At 39.5% G+C, this 19,093-nt stretch overlaps 1 protein-coding gene across 2 annotated transcripts in view; it reads left to right on the plus strand.

Moving 5' to 3' along the window:
• Nucleotides 1–17,563, plus strand: part of sytl5 (synaptotagmin-like 5) — a 37,521-nt gene extending 19,958 nt beyond the window's left edge. Inside the window, exons 3-17 of one of the 2 annotated variants that reach the window (XM_078262123.1) lie at nt 30–245; nt 1,413–1,525; nt 1,633–1,750; nt 2,717–2,845; nt 4,335–4,443; nt 4,549–4,678; nt 6,444–6,544; nt 7,175–7,270; nt 11,864–12,042; nt 13,418–13,520; nt 13,632–13,793; nt 13,890–13,998; nt 15,356–15,491; nt 15,634–15,842; nt 16,660–17,563. In XM_078262123.1, coding sequence (XP_078118249.1) covers nt 30–245; nt 1,413–1,525; nt 1,633–1,750; nt 2,717–2,845; nt 4,335–4,443; nt 4,549–4,678; nt 6,444–6,544; nt 7,175–7,270; nt 11,864–12,042; nt 13,418–13,520; nt 13,632–13,793; nt 13,890–13,998; nt 15,356–15,491; nt 15,634–15,842; nt 16,660–16,802 — 2,053 coding nt within the window. In that variant the 3' untranslated portion in view covers nt 16,803–17,563. The remainder of the gene's footprint in view (nt 1–29; nt 246–1,412; nt 1,526–1,632; nt 1,751–2,716; nt 2,846–4,334; nt 4,444–4,548; nt 4,679–6,443; nt 6,545–7,174; nt 7,271–11,863; nt 12,043–13,417; nt 13,521–13,631; nt 13,794–13,889; nt 13,999–15,355; nt 15,492–15,633; nt 15,843–16,659) is intronic. The other variant, XM_078262124.1, reaches the window with a different exon arrangement.
• Nucleotides 17,564–19,093: the final 1,530 nt, after the last annotated feature.

Consider the following 19,093-nt stretch of genomic DNA (forward strand, 5'->3'; position numbering starts at 1 on the left):
TTCGTGTTTTCTTTTTTTCTACCCTACAGGAAGTTGAAGAATGAGCTGCTGGAGATCAAACGAAAAGGTTCCCGTCGAGCCCAGGAGCTGGGGGAGCGACAGTGCGCTCGCTGCCTGAAGAGTTTGGGCCTCATCTTTGACCGCGGAGATCTCTGCAAGGAGTGTCAGCTACGCATCTGCAGCGACTGCCGTGTAACAAATCCCAAAGCACGCCAGTGGAGGTGTAACGTTTGTGCCAAGATCTCGTAAGTGCGATGCCTTGCAGGGACCAAAACAGCTTACTGTTTAGAAGAGGAATGGTCTCCAGATGGTTTGGATCAGATGGTTTATGACACCAAATCTTTTTCCATGGCACCCACTTCGGGGACCACTGGTTTATATATTCTAGACAAAGAAGTGATGTGAGATATTACAGCTCTGCTACAATGACCTGTTAGGAACGAACTACACCATTACTGGTGAACATCAGGGTTTTGTGTCTGTTCATGAAAATCAATTAACAGTGGGTTCTTTCTACAATCAGTTTGCACACTCACACTCAACATACACACAATAAAAAAAATCAATCCCAGAAATAGAAGAGATACCAAGTCCTCCACCGCTGCTAGTCTGAATAATCACACTGTGACCGCAATATTTTTTTGAGTGAGTTTAGTAACAAGTAAAACACTTTTTTCAACTCTTGCTCTCTCTGAAATATGCAAATGTGTTTGCTCTCTCCACCTACATGTATGCAGACAACTCTAAAGGAGAGAAAGTAGTTACACCAATCACTCTTTCACATTAATTTTGAGTTTCTCCCAAAAAAAGGCCTTATGACATTAATTTACTTTATTGTATTGAATGAGAGAGAGAGAGAGAGAGAGCGAGAGAGATGAATCAGAGGAACTAAATGTTATTTTGTGATTGTTTTACGGTGGTTACGTTCTAAAGCAGAAGTAAACACACCCATGCAAAGCTTCATCCTTTCTGTGTGTACTGTTTAAACGTATGCGTCGGTATCAAACAGATATACATTGTTTTTTAGATTAATACTGCATATTATATTTATAAAGATTGTTTTTGTATTAGTTAATCCATCCATTTTCTGTTGTTTAATGATTATTTAATGATATTATTAGGAATTATTGTTACACAGCTAAATTACTGACAACAATGTGATGTCAATACCTTCTTGCACTTGATTGATAGAGTTCATACTTTGGCCGGTATAACTGTGAAACAGGTATTAAATTGCATTGTGAATGATATTTAAAAAAAAGTCTAACAGTCTTACATTTAACTTTTTGAACACTGCAGAAACCCTTACTCACTGATTGACGATATTTAAGAGTTTTGGTAGATTTTTCATTTATACTTTAGGTATGTTGAGGCGTTGAATTCCCAGTAATAGCTGGATGGTGTGTTTGCAGGGAGCTGAAGGTGGTAACAGGAGAGTGGTTCCTAGAGGAGCGGTCCAAGCGCTTTGAGCAGGGAGTGCCAAGTGGTGACGTGATCAAACAGACAATCATGAGTAGCCCAATCAGTGAGTTTCCCCACTAATGTTCTGTTACCCAAACCATAATGATTAGGTGGAGTACTGTAAGATATAGGCAGATTGTATTAATGTATTCTTGATGTTTTTGACATCAGTCCCAGACAAAAAGTCAACAGAAAACCAGTCAGCCACTTGTGAGTCAGAGAGACCCGACACCCCGAAATCCAACAGAAGTGCAATACTCAACATTGTGGATGGTGCCAGGAGGAAAGGGTAAGCAGAGTACAAATCAGATAAATTTATGTTCATGCAAACACATATGTATTCTGAATTTAATAGGGTTTACTCACATGAAATATTCAAGATATGCAGTAAACAGAGCAGACAGGATAAAATCATCTTAAGCCACATTTGAAAGAAATCTGCAGTGTGTTGAGGACTTGCCTCAGTACCGAGGCATCAGAAAAGATCCGGTGGATGCTCATTTGATTTTACAGGCACCCTGAATGCATTTTAAAATACATTTAGCAATGCAACACAGCAGTAATTGGATTGTGCCTGCTAGCATCGCTCCTTATCTTGGCTGCACTCTCATGGTTCCTGAAGGCATCACAGGGATTCAGACAAAGAAGCCATAGACAAAAAACTTCAAAATAACAAGAAGCTGTGATTATTTTATCAGAGTGGTGGCTGCTGAAGACTTTCGAAATAATTCAATAAACAAAATAAATTCAAACATGACTTATTTAAACAAAAGAAATATTAAACATTTTTATTGAACGTGTCTTGTTTGTAGGAATGTTTAATATTAACAAATTGTGTTACTGCGCCCTGTACACAATTTTAGAGAAAAGGAAGCACAGATTTTACTTATTTTAATCTGCATATGAATCTAAATCTGCATTAAAAATGGCAGAATTTTTGACAATCATGTAAGTGTAGTTGTAAAAGACAAATAGATAAAAAAAAGTTCTTGCAATGTTAACATTCTAATATTTTCAAATTAGCACACAAAACATCTCACTAAAAAAAATGTCAATATCATGGTCAGAGAGTCACCAAGGTCAGTAGGATTCATCCTCCTGGGACCATGAATGTCTTTACCAAATGTTGTGCCAATCTATCCAGTAGATGTTGAGGTGTGTGTGTGTGTGTGTGTGTGTGTGTGTGTGTGTGTGTGTGTGTGTGTGTGTGTGTGTGTGTGTGTGTGTGTGTGTGTGTGTGTGTGTGTGTGTGTAGAAGGATGAAGATGGATAAAAAAGGCTACCGACCGACCTTAAAGCCGGAGAACGGAGTCGACAGCGTCAGTGTCAAATCTGCTTCGGATGGAGATGCTCATAGCGTACAGAGTGTTTCACGTTCAAACAGGTGTCCATCCACACTACCCACAAACAGACTGAACTGTGTACTGTATACCACTGCATACAAACATTTAACATTTCAAATTCACAATAAACAATGCTCTACTGAGGAATAAATTAAAACAAGATGAAAAATGCACAATAAAAACACTTATTTAACATCATATCATAGCTCCATTAGAGTTCACACCGTTTTGGAAACTATCAGCACTGGTGCAGCCTTGTGTCAGTATTTACAGTAGGAAACCTCAAAATGTGAATAGAGACTTTCATTAAGGCATAGTTTAAAACTGGGTTATATCTGTTTGAAAAGTGAACACTTTCAGGTATCAAGGCAAAATATTTAGAAAAAGAATGAAAAATCAATTGAGATGTTAGTGACGGTAATTAAAAGCTCAATCACATTAAAGCATCTATTGATATTTGAGTAAATCTTATTTGTTTAAGGGACCGTTCGGTATTGGACCACTGGAGGAAAATAGGGGAGGGTCATGTCTTTTTATTCTTTGTTGATGGGAGGGTCATCCAATGTTTTTTAGTCTAGGGGGGAGGGTCACCCAGCTTTTGTATTCATGAGAACAACAACATTTCAAAGTGGCTTGTTTGGTGCATATTTATCCATGTAGCTCCATGTAGCTCCCTCAGTCTCGGCCCATATATATATATATATATATATATATATATATATATATATATATATATATATATATATATATATATAAACGACAGGCATTTGAGAAGGAAGGAGTGGTAGCATGCAAGCTCCCAAATTGATGCTTGTCTGAAAAATGAGTTTTGGATAATGTTCAGCTTCGGCAGCTTTACCTATGCTAAAATATAAAATGACTGAGGAAGCCTAGTGACGAGTCCATAGCAACCAATGTTGATGTTTTTATTACCCAGTGTGCTTTGCTGAATGGTCTCAATGTTTTATTGTTTTATTTCATGTGAATACTAGTTTACAAGAGGAGTAACTTAGTATTTGAAGTAATGCAGTAATGCAGGAAGTGTGCATTTAGTTTCCTTGCTTATTGTGCTTCCACAATGTTAGTGAGTAAATCTACTGAAATGGCCACCACACCATAACAGAGGAGTGTGATGCGTAAGATCAGAATGCAGAGGTTTAGTCATGTATGTCATGGCTATAAAAAAACAATGGGCATCTGTACATCTTTGCCAAGTGCAAACCAGTACAGAAGGATTCAATAAATTGTTGTGGAGGGTCATCCCTTTTTTCCTAATTATTTTGGTGGGTCATCCAAAATGTATTGCTGGTGAAGGGAGGGTCAGGTCTATTTTAACTAAAGATCCCAAAACTCCTCTGGTGGCCCCTGAAATAAATAACAAACAGCCCCTTATGCAGGCAAAGAGCCTCAGGCAGGTTACTTCCCACAAGTGTTACACAACTATGCAAGACTTAAAGTGATGTTCATTCATGATGGGAATGTCATGCGTGTAAAATACTTGTTGATGACAGGTTTCTTTCTGGTTTTAAGGGGTGGTGCGGTGGCCTTGGAGTCCTCAGGGATGCCTACGGTACCCAACAACCTGCGTTCCCAAACTCCGGACGGATCCTCCATTACGAGCGATAACCGGAGGGTCAGGGTCAGCAACTGATACACACATAAAGCAACACACTGGGGAAAACTGTGCAGATTAAATTGTTATTTTAACAATTTAATTTTGTGTTGGATATGGGTTTGCATGCAGCCTGACGGAGCGGAGAGCATTGCCAGTGTACACTCCAGTGACAGTGCGCCTGAGAAAAAAGCTACAGGCCATCACAGGACAAATTCGGACGCCCCAACCATTTCTGTGTCCAGGGCCTCAGTTTCATCAGGTACCTCCAGTGCAACAAACACTTTGCTTTTTTGCTTCACATTGAAGTGGCATGCTGTTGTCTCAGCTTCACAGCTCACACACAAACATTGTTCATATCTGAATTGAGTTTCAGCAGTATCCTATTAAAGGTGACAGACTAACCAGAGCAGTGCAAAAATACTCAGCTGCTCTTCAACTCAGCACCTCGTAAAGGACGAAATTCTCCTTCTGTCGGGAGCAGATGTCACGTCTTCATAAATAACACTATTAACTTACACCCCTGTCACTGCCTGCTGTTCTTCATGTGTTGAACTCTCCCCTTTCCTTTTTAAAGTATAATCTCCTCCACTTTGTCTCTCTCAGTTTCAGACCCTGTATATCCACTAGTAACAGCTGCTAAGAAGTGTGTCAAGACTTTTTTAAATGGCTCTGATTAGTGTCGAGAATCTCCACTCATGCCTGCAGATGTGTCAAACCATATTTTCAGTATTGTACTTATATACTGAAGGTGGTAGCATTGAATTTCCAGTTTTAGGATAGATTTTTAACATCCCAGTACTTTTCTATAATTATATTCATATGGCTTGTGCCTGACTATATGGTCGATGTGCTCCAAAGATACAGTTTGTCCCTGGTGGAGTCCTCAGATCTTCATGCTCTGATGCTCACTGTTTCAAAATATTTAAGCCTATTTACACTTCAAATAAATTAATGTGCAATAACTCAAAATAATCCATGGCAATAATTCAGTGTGTATATTTATATTTGTATATGTGTGTAGATGGTGTATATAGTGTGTACATCTTTTTTGTTTTTACATTTACATTGCGTCCGTCTTTGCCTTTTTTTCTTTACAAAGTTTGACTCTGAGAGATACGCACCAAAAAATGTGCAATGTACCTGTACTGTACCTGTACCTGTACCTCATCTTATGGCTCGCGCACCTCGCGCCGGGAACACCACCGTGACCATAAACCTACCTTTAGTATGGTGCTAGAGCCGTGTGCTATTATTTGCTTAGCATATAGACTGCGTTGCTGACTATCTCCAAAGTATGCCTTCCAGCATTCCCTTTTTAAACCAAAAACACAAGCAAACAATAAAAAAGTAAAACAAAGCAAAGTGCAAGGAATGGATAAACTAAATAACAATAAACTGCAATCGTTAGCTTGTCCAGCTAACTAAGAGTCCCTTAAAATACCACAAATTACTCCTTTATCAACCCCCGAAACAAAATACCAAGCCCTTTAATGTTAGAATAAGGTGTTTAGTGCCAAATATCCCTTAATTTTTCTATTAATTCAAAAAGTTAGTCCTCATCCTAAAAGTCTTGTTATTTCAGCAAAATCAATGGTTACCTGCAAGAAATGAGAGGCAGCTTTTTTCTTCCACTCTCAAAAATGACTATGAATTTTCAAAGGTAATCTGCACCTGCTTCCGACTGTAGCAACAAATTTAACGAAAAGACATGAGAGATGGTTTCTATATTTTCGTCATAACTACAATTGTTCAGTTTACTCTTAATGTGAAGCACTTTGAGCTACATTTCTTGCTCATTAGGTACAAACATCTTTGTTGTTACCATTATATGGAGACTAAACAATGTCCAAGGAGACAACATGGTGATAATAATTAGTTTCTACCCTCTTTTTTTATTGTCCGTCTGTACTGTGTCTGTGTTTGCCTTCCGGTCCCTCACTCCCTTCAAACAGCATCTTTTAAACTACTTGTTTTTTTTCTCACTCCTCCTCTGAATCCCCCATCTCCCTCCCTGCACTACGTAGATCACAGTCGCTCAGAGATGGACCTGTCAGCTCCTGGTTCTGAACCCAGTGACGACGCCCTCAGTCTCAGGAGCCATTCAGTCCCCAGGCTCAACAAAGCGGTAAGCAGCATCACCCCTTCCTTCTTCCTCCTTCAGCTGTATACCTGCACACTGATCACATATTTGGTTTCTGCAACAAATTCACCACAGGAACACAATCACAGAAAAAAGCACACAGCCTGCCTTTTAATACATACATCTACTATACTGTGTGTCCATATTGAGCTCAGGATCTGTGGGCTAATAAACTCAACGTGATGCATCAGATGTGGGGCTGAATGTTAATTTCACTTTAGAGCTCACTTCAAAAAGCATGATGAGCATCTAAATGGCTGTAGGCTGAAAACAGGTGGAGGATCTGATTGTCAGTATAGGGCTGCTTTGGCTCTGTGTTTACTTTCTTATTTGCATTCAAAGCCCGGGCACTCGGACACACACACAATTTCTTTTACTCATTCATTCATGCTCAGAACTTTACTGCAAACCCAATGACATTGTGATTTTGCGTGTGAGAAATAAACAAATTACCACACTCTATTCTGACTTGTCTGGTCGAATTTATGGAAGCTGGCCGGCATCCACCCACACAGGCAGCTCTGTGTGGAAAACTGTGCAACCTCCAAAGACTCTTTGGCCAGCTTCCCAGATGCCATCTCCCTTTTGATTAGATCTGAATGCTGTCATCCGCAGGAGTTTTCTGATGAGGATGCGGAGGAAGACATCGATGCCCTGATGTCGGCTCACAGCAAGACTGCCAACCGACGCCTAAGCAGCGCGGTGTCAACGGTAACACCCATGTCAAAGCTAGTACAAACACAAAAATATCAAACATATTCTGGGAAGTTCTGTATCTTCACACACAGGACAAACATGTACCTGTGCATATATACTATCACCATCACCTGATACGTGAGTCGGGCGTCTATGTTCTGTGGTTGACTGTGTAAACATCTATGGTAAACATACAGTAGTGTGAACTTTGGGAACAGCTTGGGTCGCAAACACCTTCCTCTGTTGCTGCACGTTTAGGAAACCTGCAGCATTTACATAAACTAACTTGACTTGTATGATAATTTGAAGAATTTCTGTTGTGTGTGTGAGTGTGAATAACATGTTGCAGAAACATAGTTTAATGTAGGTTAATCTAGTGTATGTATAAGGTAGTTTAGCACATACATTATCTCACCTACCCCCTAGGTATCTAGCTATGCAGATTTTTGTGCCAAAGGATTGCTGATGTGTCTGTATGTCAGTTCTTGTCAGTTCTGTTCATCTTAAATTGGCCCCCTTTTTTACTTGACTTGATTTCCCATGTTTACACTTGAGTTTACCTTGAGCACAGTTGACTTGGTCATACATGTTATTTTCTCACAACCAACTATAAAGTACTTAGTCTGGCAGAAAAGCCAGTTATTCAAATGGTCTAAATAACCATGTTCAGTCATACTATGCTCATTTTGTGTGTGTGTGTGTGTGTGTGTGTGTGTGTGTGTGTGTGTGTGTGTGTGTGTGTGTGTGTGTGTGTGTGTGTGTGTGTGTGTGTGTGTGTGTGTGTGTGTGTGTGTGTGTGTGTGTGTGTGTGATTTGAGAACTGCATTTGGAAACATGTGAGACAGACATCCTGCCTGTCATGATTAACAGTCGTCACTGAGCTGCTGTTTTCAGTATGAATGGAAGTGGAAGGAGGTGATGAGGGACATTATGCAGATAGTTGAGTCTGCCCGTTGAATCAAGCTCTAATATACTCAGCCCGCTGTTGCATGATTCACCTCATGGAGGGCTGCAGATAGATAATGAAACCACAACTGAAGTAGTATTAGTGCCATTTCTTTAACAGTGCTGTTTACTTGTTTTTCAAGCTTTAGAGAAACCTTTTTATATTCTATCAATTCAGTTTTACTGTTACAAGTATAACAGCTGTGGCAAGTAGTGGACAAATTAAATGATTTCATAGACAGTAAAAGTCAAAGAGGAACTACAATTCTTCTTCGTTCTGACTGTTGCCCTGTGTGTGTGTGTGTGTGTGTGTGTGTGTGTGTGTGCGTGTGCGTGTGCGTGTGTGTACGCTCGCTCGCGCGCACGCGTGTGTGTGTCCAGATGAGTTGAAATCTCTGTGGTTTGATCTGATAATCACCATGGTAACAGTGTGTAATGTGGTTTCTTGCTGTGCTGCTGTAGACAGGGTTTCTGCAGTTCCTCCTCGGGGGCCGAGGGGGTCTGTGCTCAGGGTCTGCCTTGATCACTAACATATCAAAGAGCTCAGATCTCTCTCCTTCTTCTCTTTTTCCTTCCTTCCTTCCTTCCTTCCTTCCTTCCTTCCTTCCCCCCATTTATCTCATAAATGAATCTGCTGCTAGTCTTCCACCCCTGGCTCAGAGAGAAGGTGGGGGTACCTCAATGTCCCCGACTCAGATGCTGAGACTGTAAGTCTCCCCTTCAACATTTCTGCATGCATTTATATTCACCACTACATTATAAAATAGTAGGAATGCAGCAGTAAAGCACCAGAGCACAAACATTGCATATAACATTAATTCGTGTATACTGAGTTTTCCTAAATTTACCCGTATGTTGAGTCTGTGCTCATACTTGCTTTGTTTTAATGTGATGGTAGCTACATCTATTTCCATTAAGTCACACACATTCAACTTTAAGTCATTAATCACACTGGCTCCCAGCAGGATATAAGTGGGTAGACTTTCCAGGAGAAGTAGCACAGTGTTGTTCAACTCTGGCTTTTTTCCCTCAGTGCTCTCCAGACAGCATTATTATTATCAGTGGATTATACCAGTTAAATCCTGTCCAGAGCTACAACAGTCATGTGTGCAAGGCAAAATTACCTGCTGTAGTTGTTAACGATTTGGAGTCTTTTTTCATGAAATATGTTTGCACGTGCACAATATGAGGAGGCAAAATGTGCTCATTAAGCTCTCTAATTTGGCAATCTATGAAACTCAGGAGATGCAGCCAAACAGGTCACTCACTGTTTGACAGTCAACATAAAGTTCACTTTGGATGTTAAAACTGTGACAGGCATTTTTCACCATTCTGACATTTCAAAAGCCAAAACGATAAATATGTTAATCAATAAAATAAATGGCAGGTTGATCGATGAGAATGATCATTAGTTTCAGTCCTAACTGCAGTTTTTGTTTTGCTTTCTAACCAAAACATCAACAATGGTAATACAATGCAAAAATACAGCCTATTTTGTTTAATCCCCAACTTCTCCATTGTCCACTTCCCACTTGCAGAAACAAGAGGGCTTGACCAAAATATTGAAACAGTCAAAGTGTCATTGTTAGAAAAATAGAGATAAAGAAAAGAAATAAACATTTTATACTAAGAGAAACTATAAAAGCATAAATCCCACATGAAAATCAGTGTCACTAATGTGCTTCCACCTCATCATTTAATGTGTTAATTCATAAAAGATATAATCTAGTCAAGTTTTTGCTCTATTACTCATTCTTTCACATAAAGTCACCTTTCCAAACTCTGTCACTCATTCCTGAAAAGGAATAATTTACAGTTCACCCCATCATTTTTACTTTCAAGACCCAGTAACACAGATAGTGCCTTATTTTTGGACATAATACAACTACAAACCTGTGACATGCACAATATAACAGTGAATCTATCCAGAATTGTTGGATTTTGGTCAAAAGTGCATCTTTTTACATGCTTAAAACCTATTCATCCAGGCAAGCTTCACTAAGCTGCAGTGCTCTTTGATTATGTCCTTTATACTAGAGTACCCTCACCTCCCTGTGTCCAGTAGGCCACTGAATCTTTTCTACAGTTTACAACCTTGTTGGGATGCAGTTGTAGCAATGTATATTTTTTAATGGAATGAGCCTAACATTTAACATTACCATGTATTGCTACATATTCAAGTTCATAAAGGGCTGCAACTGTTTTACCATATTTCATCAGCGTTATGTAATACCATAGATGTTGTTTTCTTTATCTTACCCAGTCTCTCTTTCATGCTTTACTAGTGCAGTGCCTGTTCAAAACATGCCTGTTCGGATCGGCCTCATTGCTTGGGCTGTGGTTTTGCAGCTTTCTCGAGAACCGCTCAGCTAAACATCTTCACACTCGACACTGCGCTCCCTTGGGTCCTGAGTAATACCCCTGCCATGACATAGCTGCGTCATATACTCAAGTCGTGCTTGTTGACTCCAGGGAAGTGAAGAAGAGTTTGGTTGTAACGGTAGTATATCCAGCATCCAGCAGCAAAAGTGAACTGCATTTTTCAAACTACAGGCACCATTCACACACACAGTCATACATTGGTGGCCAAGGCTACCATACAAGGCGCCATTTGCTTATCAGATAAACATTCATGCACATTCACACACCCAAGGACACTTTGACATGTAGACTGCAGGGGACAGGGATCGACCTTCCGATTGGGAGACCACTGCTCTACCGCCTGAGCCACAGTCGCCCAACTGCAAGGTGGTCAGATACCCCGGGGCAATGCACTTACTGGAGGTACTAATTTCCAGGCTAGGAGTATAATGCTGCGTTCCAGGCAACCCGTAACGCATGTTTTCACAACCTTCTACCCGTGAAAGTGCCCTGGAACGGCAGTCAAACCCGTAACTTACTGCTCGTGAACTCGTACCAGATCGTTGTACTCCCAGTTACAGTTTTTGCGACACGCACATAAACAACAATGGCGACCCCTGTTGATGCTGTACAGACGCCGGTGATTAACAGTGAGAAATGGAAATAAATATACATAAATAGGCAACATAAAGTAATTCCGCACATTGTAAAACAATACACATACGGTTGTGTACTACTACAGGTTATGTTTATTAAATGAAGCCCAAAATATGTCGCCGACTAGCAATCGCTAGTATCAGCTAGCGCTAGCTAACGTCAACGTTAAGTAGCCGCTAGCTAACGCTAGCTAGAAGGGTTTGTGGTGACTTTGCCTGGAACGCTACCAAGTCGTGAGTCGTGACTTGAAGTCGTAACTTACGGGCTAAAAATTGTGTCTGGAACGCAGCATAAGTCACTTGCTATGACATACTGTAACCACTGCGGTATAAGTAGCTGTAAACCGCTGCAGACAACATGCTCGACTCTGCAGAACCCTGAAGCCCTGCCCCACTTCTGCACACAGCTGGTCGCTTGTTCATTCAAAGTTTATTCATATTGAACATGTCGCGTGTTAGTGTGAATCAGATGAACGGTTCTCGAGTTGTGCAAAGGACTAACAGACACACAGAGATTCCTTGCTTTATAGTTGTAGATACCTCATGTCATGTTTTCTTTTCTCACCTCTTGAACTCTCTTTTCATCCTTTGACCTTCTCCCCCTCTCACCTCTCCACCTCCCTTATCTCCGGCTTTTTCCCAACAGAGTAGTATAAACAGCATGATGAGCATGTACAGTGAGACTGGTGACTATGGCAACGCCCGGGTGAGCGGCGAGATCCTGCTGAACATCAGCTACAGCTACAAAACCGGGGCTCTCAACGTCCTGGTGAAAGAGTGTCACAACCTGGCAACAGGAGATGAGAAGAGGCAACGCACAGACACGTAAGAGTGCAAAAAAACACACACACACACACACACACACACACACACACACACACACACACACACACACACACACACACACACAGATACCCAGATAATAAGAGCTTATCTGCCATTGGGAGGGCTAAGTATGTGTGACCATCATTCTTCTTGAAGGAATACACCTACATGCTGGGAAATACTCGCGGTTCGAGTTAGATGTTAAATGTTAATATGGGAGTTTTATTTTCTGTGAGTTAAGTAGCGAGATGGGTCCAGGATGGTTTTAGCTTAGCTTAGCACAAAAACAGAAAACATAGGGAAACAGCCTCCAGAAAACATTTAGACCTTCCAACAACTTTGTTTCATATCTTAGCTATCAAGAGAATGCATCCAAGAGTCACCTGGGTTTTTAGCTAAGCTAATAACTTCACTATGATGTCAGTCATTTAAGTCAGTGTACTCTGCTGTTATTAGTCAAGAAGCAATGGCAAAACTAATAAGGCACACTTTATTAAGGGTTTGTTTATTTTTTACCTTGGAAATATTAGCTTGACAAAACCAATCCCAACTCAAGTTTCACTTACTGTATTAGCTTTTTTTGGAGCTTTAAACTTATCGCGCGTCAGCAGATCAGCGGATGTAATATGATCAGATTATTATTTTATCATGATTCTTGGTTTATATGTTTACTGTTGCTTTATCAGTTATTATAAGCCAACAATAAGAGCAACCCTTTGGTTGCCAGGTTCTGAAATTCTTTTCTTGCTGGTGAGTCAATATTGATCAATTCCTTAATTTTCTCCATTTCTAAAAAGCCATCTAGTCTGCAGTTGCAAATAAGTAGTATAATAAACAGTTGTAAATAATAAAAAGTTGTTAAGTAGTTCAGCCAACCCCATCCATTTGTTAAAACTGATAAAACATTTATGAAGGGTGACGTATTAGGAAGTGGTGGCAAAACAAAAAATAACTTATTAACTGACAATGTTGTCTGTTTCTTCACATGCTAAATACACATAAACCTAAAGAAAACATTTCAGCTTTTGTAGATGGCACCTTTGATGGAGTTAGGCTGTATAACTAAACAATTACCTCTAGATAAAATTAATATCAACCTCTTCATCTAACTCCTGGTAAAAAAGCAAAAGAAATACATTTTCTAAAATGTCAGAGTATTCAAGTTGGTTTTCAGTGCTTTGGTTGTTTTTTATAGCTAATATTAATTTTCCAGTAAATGTTACTGTCAATAGTTGTGTTATATTTACTTGTTCAGACTAGTATCTTCTCTAATAAATCAGGGGTAGCTGATATTTCATGTTGGTATAAACAAGAACAAATAATGTCCATCTCTTCCTATGGAGCCGACTGAGTCACTGTGTCTTTTTCATGACAGTTATGTAAAGACTTACCTGATGCCAGATATGTCAAGACAGAGCAAGAGGAAGACGAGCATCAAGCCCAACACCATTAACCCTGTTTTCAATGAGAACCTGAGGGTCAGTAGCTGGAAAACTCAACAAACTTGCAATGGTTATTCTGTGAACTCGAATTGCTGAATTCAAAACTTGAATTGTTAATTACTCTCATGATTTTCCTGTGATGTGCAGTACGTGATCAGCCACACGCAACTGGAGACACGAACCCTGCAGGTCTCCGTGTGGCACCACGACCGGTTTGGACACAACAGCTTCCTGGGAGAGGTGGAGCTGACCTTTGACTCCTGGGAGTTTGATTCCCAGATAGAGGAGTGGTACGCCTTGCAGCCCAAGGTAGGAACCAGAATAAGCATGTTGTCACACATGTTTTCTTCTTTTTCTACGTTATACAAACACACACAAAGACGATGATTGTGAATGTGTGTGTAGGTGGAGAACAATATAGACTCCACAATGCAGTATAAAGGAGAACTGACTGTCGTATTGAAGTACATACCTGCAGAGAAGAACCTCATGCTGCCGCTGGACCAAGTACAAGGTACATTCATAACTGTGATGACCAAGAACATGATATCATTGTATATCATGTTCTAACTAATATTGTGTTTTTTAAAAGAGGTGAAACAAACTGCTCGAATAATTACCTTAATAGATGGACAGATCATTATATATTTATTTCCCCAAAACTCAGAATGACAGTGTATTTGGAGTCATTCAGATCTCTACTAGACCTTTACATAAAGTTTTGTGGGTTTGACCAATCTTTGCCTACACAACATGAGTTTGTAATAATGAGTGACCTACCATTGGAAGGCTGCTGGTTAACATTAAATAAATAAAATAAATTAAATGTTAAATATATATATTTTTCCTAATTCAGAGTTTCATCTTAAACTAAGCACTTCTTTCCCCTATCTGATCTAAAAAAGAAAAATGTGTATGCACAATATAATGTTACAATTTCGGAGAATTGTATTCCCTGTCTCTAATTATTGTAGTTTTGCTACTGCTAGACTGCGGTCGAGACGTAAAAAATAGACCACATTGTCCAAAAGCTTTTTTTGTTCTTCAGATGTAACTCTGATCTGATCTGAGCTTTTTTTGTACTTTCCAATAAGGCACCTGTTACATAAGTTCTAACTAATGGCTTAATTAAATGTTAATACATGATTACTTTATAGATGACTTATTAGCCATTATTTACAACAGATTTTTGTGTGTTGTGAAAAATAACTTTTGACTGATTCATTTTACCACTTATTTCTAAAAGAAATGACAATCTGGACTAAACATTATTTATTAACAACTTATCAACACTAACAACGGCAGACTTCAAAATTAAAACACTTATTATCATGTATAACTGCAGACTTGATGGCTTATTACAAACTGACCGATACTGTTAATTAATGGATTTATAACTACATTGTTACCACTGCATTATTACCAAACAGGAGCCAGTGGGATTTTTTTGCAAACACAAGATCAAAAACATTTTCCTATTTATAGCTAATAACTAATTTATAAAGCATTAGCAAATGATTTATTCATCTTATTATTTTCCTGACTATTTTTATTGTCTTACATACAGTTGTAGTTGTTTTTGTCTTTGATTCTGTTTTTGTCTTTGATTATGTGTCCATGGGTTTAATTTATTTCTAACTTATTTATTCATTTATGGTTTTGTTGACTCCTGAACAGTACATGTCATGACATGATTGTATGTGCTTGGCTCCTTCAACATGATGTGAATGTCTGTGTGCATACGTTTCCTCATATACAAAGCCCTTTACTACAAACTTGTTTTGTTTCTTAAGTGTTACGTAAATAAACCAAAATCTTTGAAATTGCAGATAGTTTATTCTTTTTGCCTGTCTGCTTTACTTCTCCCTCAGTGAAGAAAGGGTTCCTGAAAAGCAAGAAGAGCAGCTTCACTCTGCCTAAAGGGGGCATGGTTGAGCTCCTGGTCAAAGGAGCCAAAAATCTAACTGCTGTCAAGTCTGGAGGCACTTCAGATCCTTTTGTGAAAGGGTGAGACTGGGGAACAGTTTTAAATATTAGGGGTACATTTGTAAAATTACTAAAACATGACAACACAAATCATGGGTGGGGGGCTGTACCACACAAAACCCAACCTGACTATTGTAAAGTAAAGTTGTATTATTTCCCCCAGGTACCTCCTCCCTGACAGCAACAAGTCAACCAAGCACAAGACGGTGGTGGAGCGACGCACTGTGAACCCGCAGTGGAACCACACCTTTACCTACTGCGGGCTGCAGCCAGGAGACCTCAACAACGTCTGCCTGGAGCTCACCGTGTGGGACAAAGAAGCCCTGGCCAGCAATGTCTTCCTGGGAGGGGTCAGGCTCGGAGCTGGCACAGGTGTGTGAAAGGTTGACTGTCAGAAAAGAAAAGTACCTGGTTAGACTTTGTCAGTTTGAGACAAGACATTATAAGGTCAAAGTATTGCACAGAATTTTAAATAAGGTGGTTAAAACCTCTGAAAGGTTGCACAGCTCTCCATGGGCCAAAGAGTTTTTACTGGAGCTTTACTGGAGGCTGATGCTGTTTATCTAAAGCAATCATTTGTGCTGTAATATTTAATCGATAATGTTTTTTTATTTTTATTCACACTTTTATTTAACTTCGAATAAATATCTTGTAAAAAAAACACAAATGTAGGACGTATTCATAACACACAAAAGTCCTGAATCATAAGTGTCTCACTTATCTGGAAACCAAAGTTTTTTAGTTACACAGTTGAGAGCTGGTTCTCTTCCTCTGGCTATTGAGGTTGGCAGATTGAAAAATAGAGGGAAGGGAAAACAGATTGTGTGAGCTATGTGATTTGAGATATGTGCAAAGTGAGGCCCATTTTCTTTTGTATTGTACACACTACGATGATTTAAGAGTGTCTATATACCATGAAACAGCTCGACAAAAGCCTGAAATATTCTGGCGTACAGATAATCGAAACTTGGAATGGTTGTTTCATTGTTATGCATTTAAAGGAAACACTAGTCTGGATCTATGTTTCATAAGCCCAAGCCCGTTGTATGCATGGCACGTTATCTACAGATATCACTTCATCTAATATCCAAACCCAGAGTGTTGAGAGAGTGTTAATGTTGCAGGGCCCTCTAGTAGTTCCAAGAAATAAAACAAATGATGTTTATGTGTTTGTCGCTTTTTCCTCAAGGCACAAGCTATGGGAACGAGGTAGACTGGATGGACTCTTACGGGGAGGAACAGCGGCTATGGCAACGCATGATTGAAAACCCAGAAGTCCCTCATGAGTGTACTCTGATGCTGCGATCCAGCATGCGCAAGTGCAACACATGAGCCGAATCAAAGCACAGACAAGAGAGGATAAAAAATAATAAAAGAGGGAGGAAGAGGTAATGTGATGGCAGGAGGAGAGAGCTGGAGAAGTGGAATGGTCAAGAAAAACAGAGGGTCCAGGACTCAAACGCTCATAAAGGAACAGATACTGTCCCTCTCCCTACTTCTTTCCTCCTGGGATGCCCTGTTCAGCCAGTCATGCCTTACACACTCATCCACATGCCCCCCTCCAAAGCATCTAGTCTTGACCAAGCACTGCTGTTTACTGCTGTATATGAAAAAAACGTGTTGTACGTAACTTGTCTAGCTGATTAAGCACACGGTGTGACTCCTGATGTGTCCGACATCATCTCTGTGATTCATGAACCAGAGTAACATCTGCATGTAGTTACAGCTGACGGAGACCATTTGTTAGGCGTTAGACAAGGCACTGATCAATAATGTAGAGACTCAGACATTCCTTTTATAAGCAAATGAGTTGCATCCTGGTCTGAAACCCATGCTAATGCTGAGATTCATCCCCTTATAAACAGGTATGTACAGAGGTGGAAAGTGGCTAGTTCTTGTATACTGTCCTATTCAAGTAGAAGACGTTATCATTACTGAAAAAAACTACTGGTTAAAATTACAATAGCAGCACTATTGACAACTCAATCTCTGTTAATCTCCACTGCTCTCTAAAGTAGTGACCGTCTCATATTTATAAGCTTTTGTTTTAATTGCTTTATAAGGGAAAATATTATCAGCAAAATTGAGTATCCTTTAACTTTAACTTTTTTCAGTCACTTAATAAGTCATTAATAAAATGCCAGAAAACTTGTAATAAATGGCCATCAAATTTGCTCGAGCTTAAGGCAACGTCTTCAAATTTCAAAAGTTTGTGTTGTCTGACCAACAGTCTAAAACCACTAACCACTAAAAGTGGTGAAATGAAATAAAACAGCAAAAGACAACAAATCCTCAAATTTGACAAGTTGGAACCATCAAATGTTGAGCATTTTTAGCCACGCTAGCTTCATTGATGGTAGTGTCTGTCTAATGTTTGCTCAGTCCACCACTTTGGTCCAGACTGAAATATCTCAACAACAACGTTATGGATTGTAATACAATTTTTCAAACATTCATGGTCCCCAGATGATGAATCCTACTGACTTGGGTGATCCCTTCATCTTTAATCTAAGAGCCATCTCAACATCTACTAGATGGATTGGCACAAACGTTTGTACAGACATGTATGATTCCCAGTCGATGAATCCTCTTGACTTTGGTGAACATGACTTTTGCTCTAGTGCCACTATGAGGTTGACATTTATGGTTTTGAGAAATATCTTTCTGATGGATTGTCATGGAATTTGGTACAAACATTCACGTTCCCCCGAGAGTGAAATAACTTTGGTGATACCCTGATGTCTCTTCAGCGCCATCATCAGGTTAAGTTTTTTTTTGTTCAGTACTTTGTTTTTCGATCAAAAACTTGAAACTAATGACATTCCCATCAGCTTCAGCTGTAGTTTGTGTTTAGTGCTAATTGCTAAATACTAGCATGCTAACAGGCTAAACTAAGATGGTGAACATGGTAAACATTATACCTGTGAAACATCCGCATTAGCATTGTGTTTGTGAGCATGTTAGCATGCTGATGTTAGCAATTAGCTTAAAGATCCACTGTGCTAATGTAAAGCCTAACAGAGCTGCTAGCATGATTGTAGACTCTTAGTCTTGTTGCTTGATGACATGAACTGATGTTAATTGAAAGCAAAATTATTGGAAATGTGTCTCGGCACAAAAATGTTCAAGGTCTTAAAGAATGTACTTGCAGTAACAAGAGTTTGTAGTTAGTAACTTTCCATCTCTGATTGTCAAAAACAAAAAATCTAGACCAATTACACAATTTAGATTAGCTTCGATGTAAATTAACATAACACTTTATCAGTGTGATAATAGATACTGCATGGTATAAGGTAAAACAGAGGTAGAAGAACAAAATATGGTTATGTAAAGCACTTATAATTATATAATTCTACACTCAAAAAAGAAAGTGTGATACTAAGTGCAAGAACCCTGAGACAGAGGCTGTGTGTATAGAGTGAGTCAGCACCGAGGCCAGCTGCCTTCATCTCAGGGGGAGCCTAATAATGAGGAAGTGACCTAGTCCCTGTTGCCCGGGGCTCTGCCATTCGCCCTCCTGTAATGAATCACGAAATTCACAAAAATGATTCTCAAGTTAAACCCTGTACAACCATTTCTCATGTGGAATGCCAATTTTGTTGTGCTTGCCCTTGGCAAACCCT

The sequence above is a fragment of the Sander vitreus genome, chromosome 11 (genome assembly GCF_031162955.1).
Source record: "Sander vitreus isolate 19-12246 chromosome 11, sanVit1, whole genome shotgun sequence".
NCBI lineage: Eukaryota > Metazoa > Chordata > Actinopteri > Perciformes > Percidae > Sander > Sander vitreus.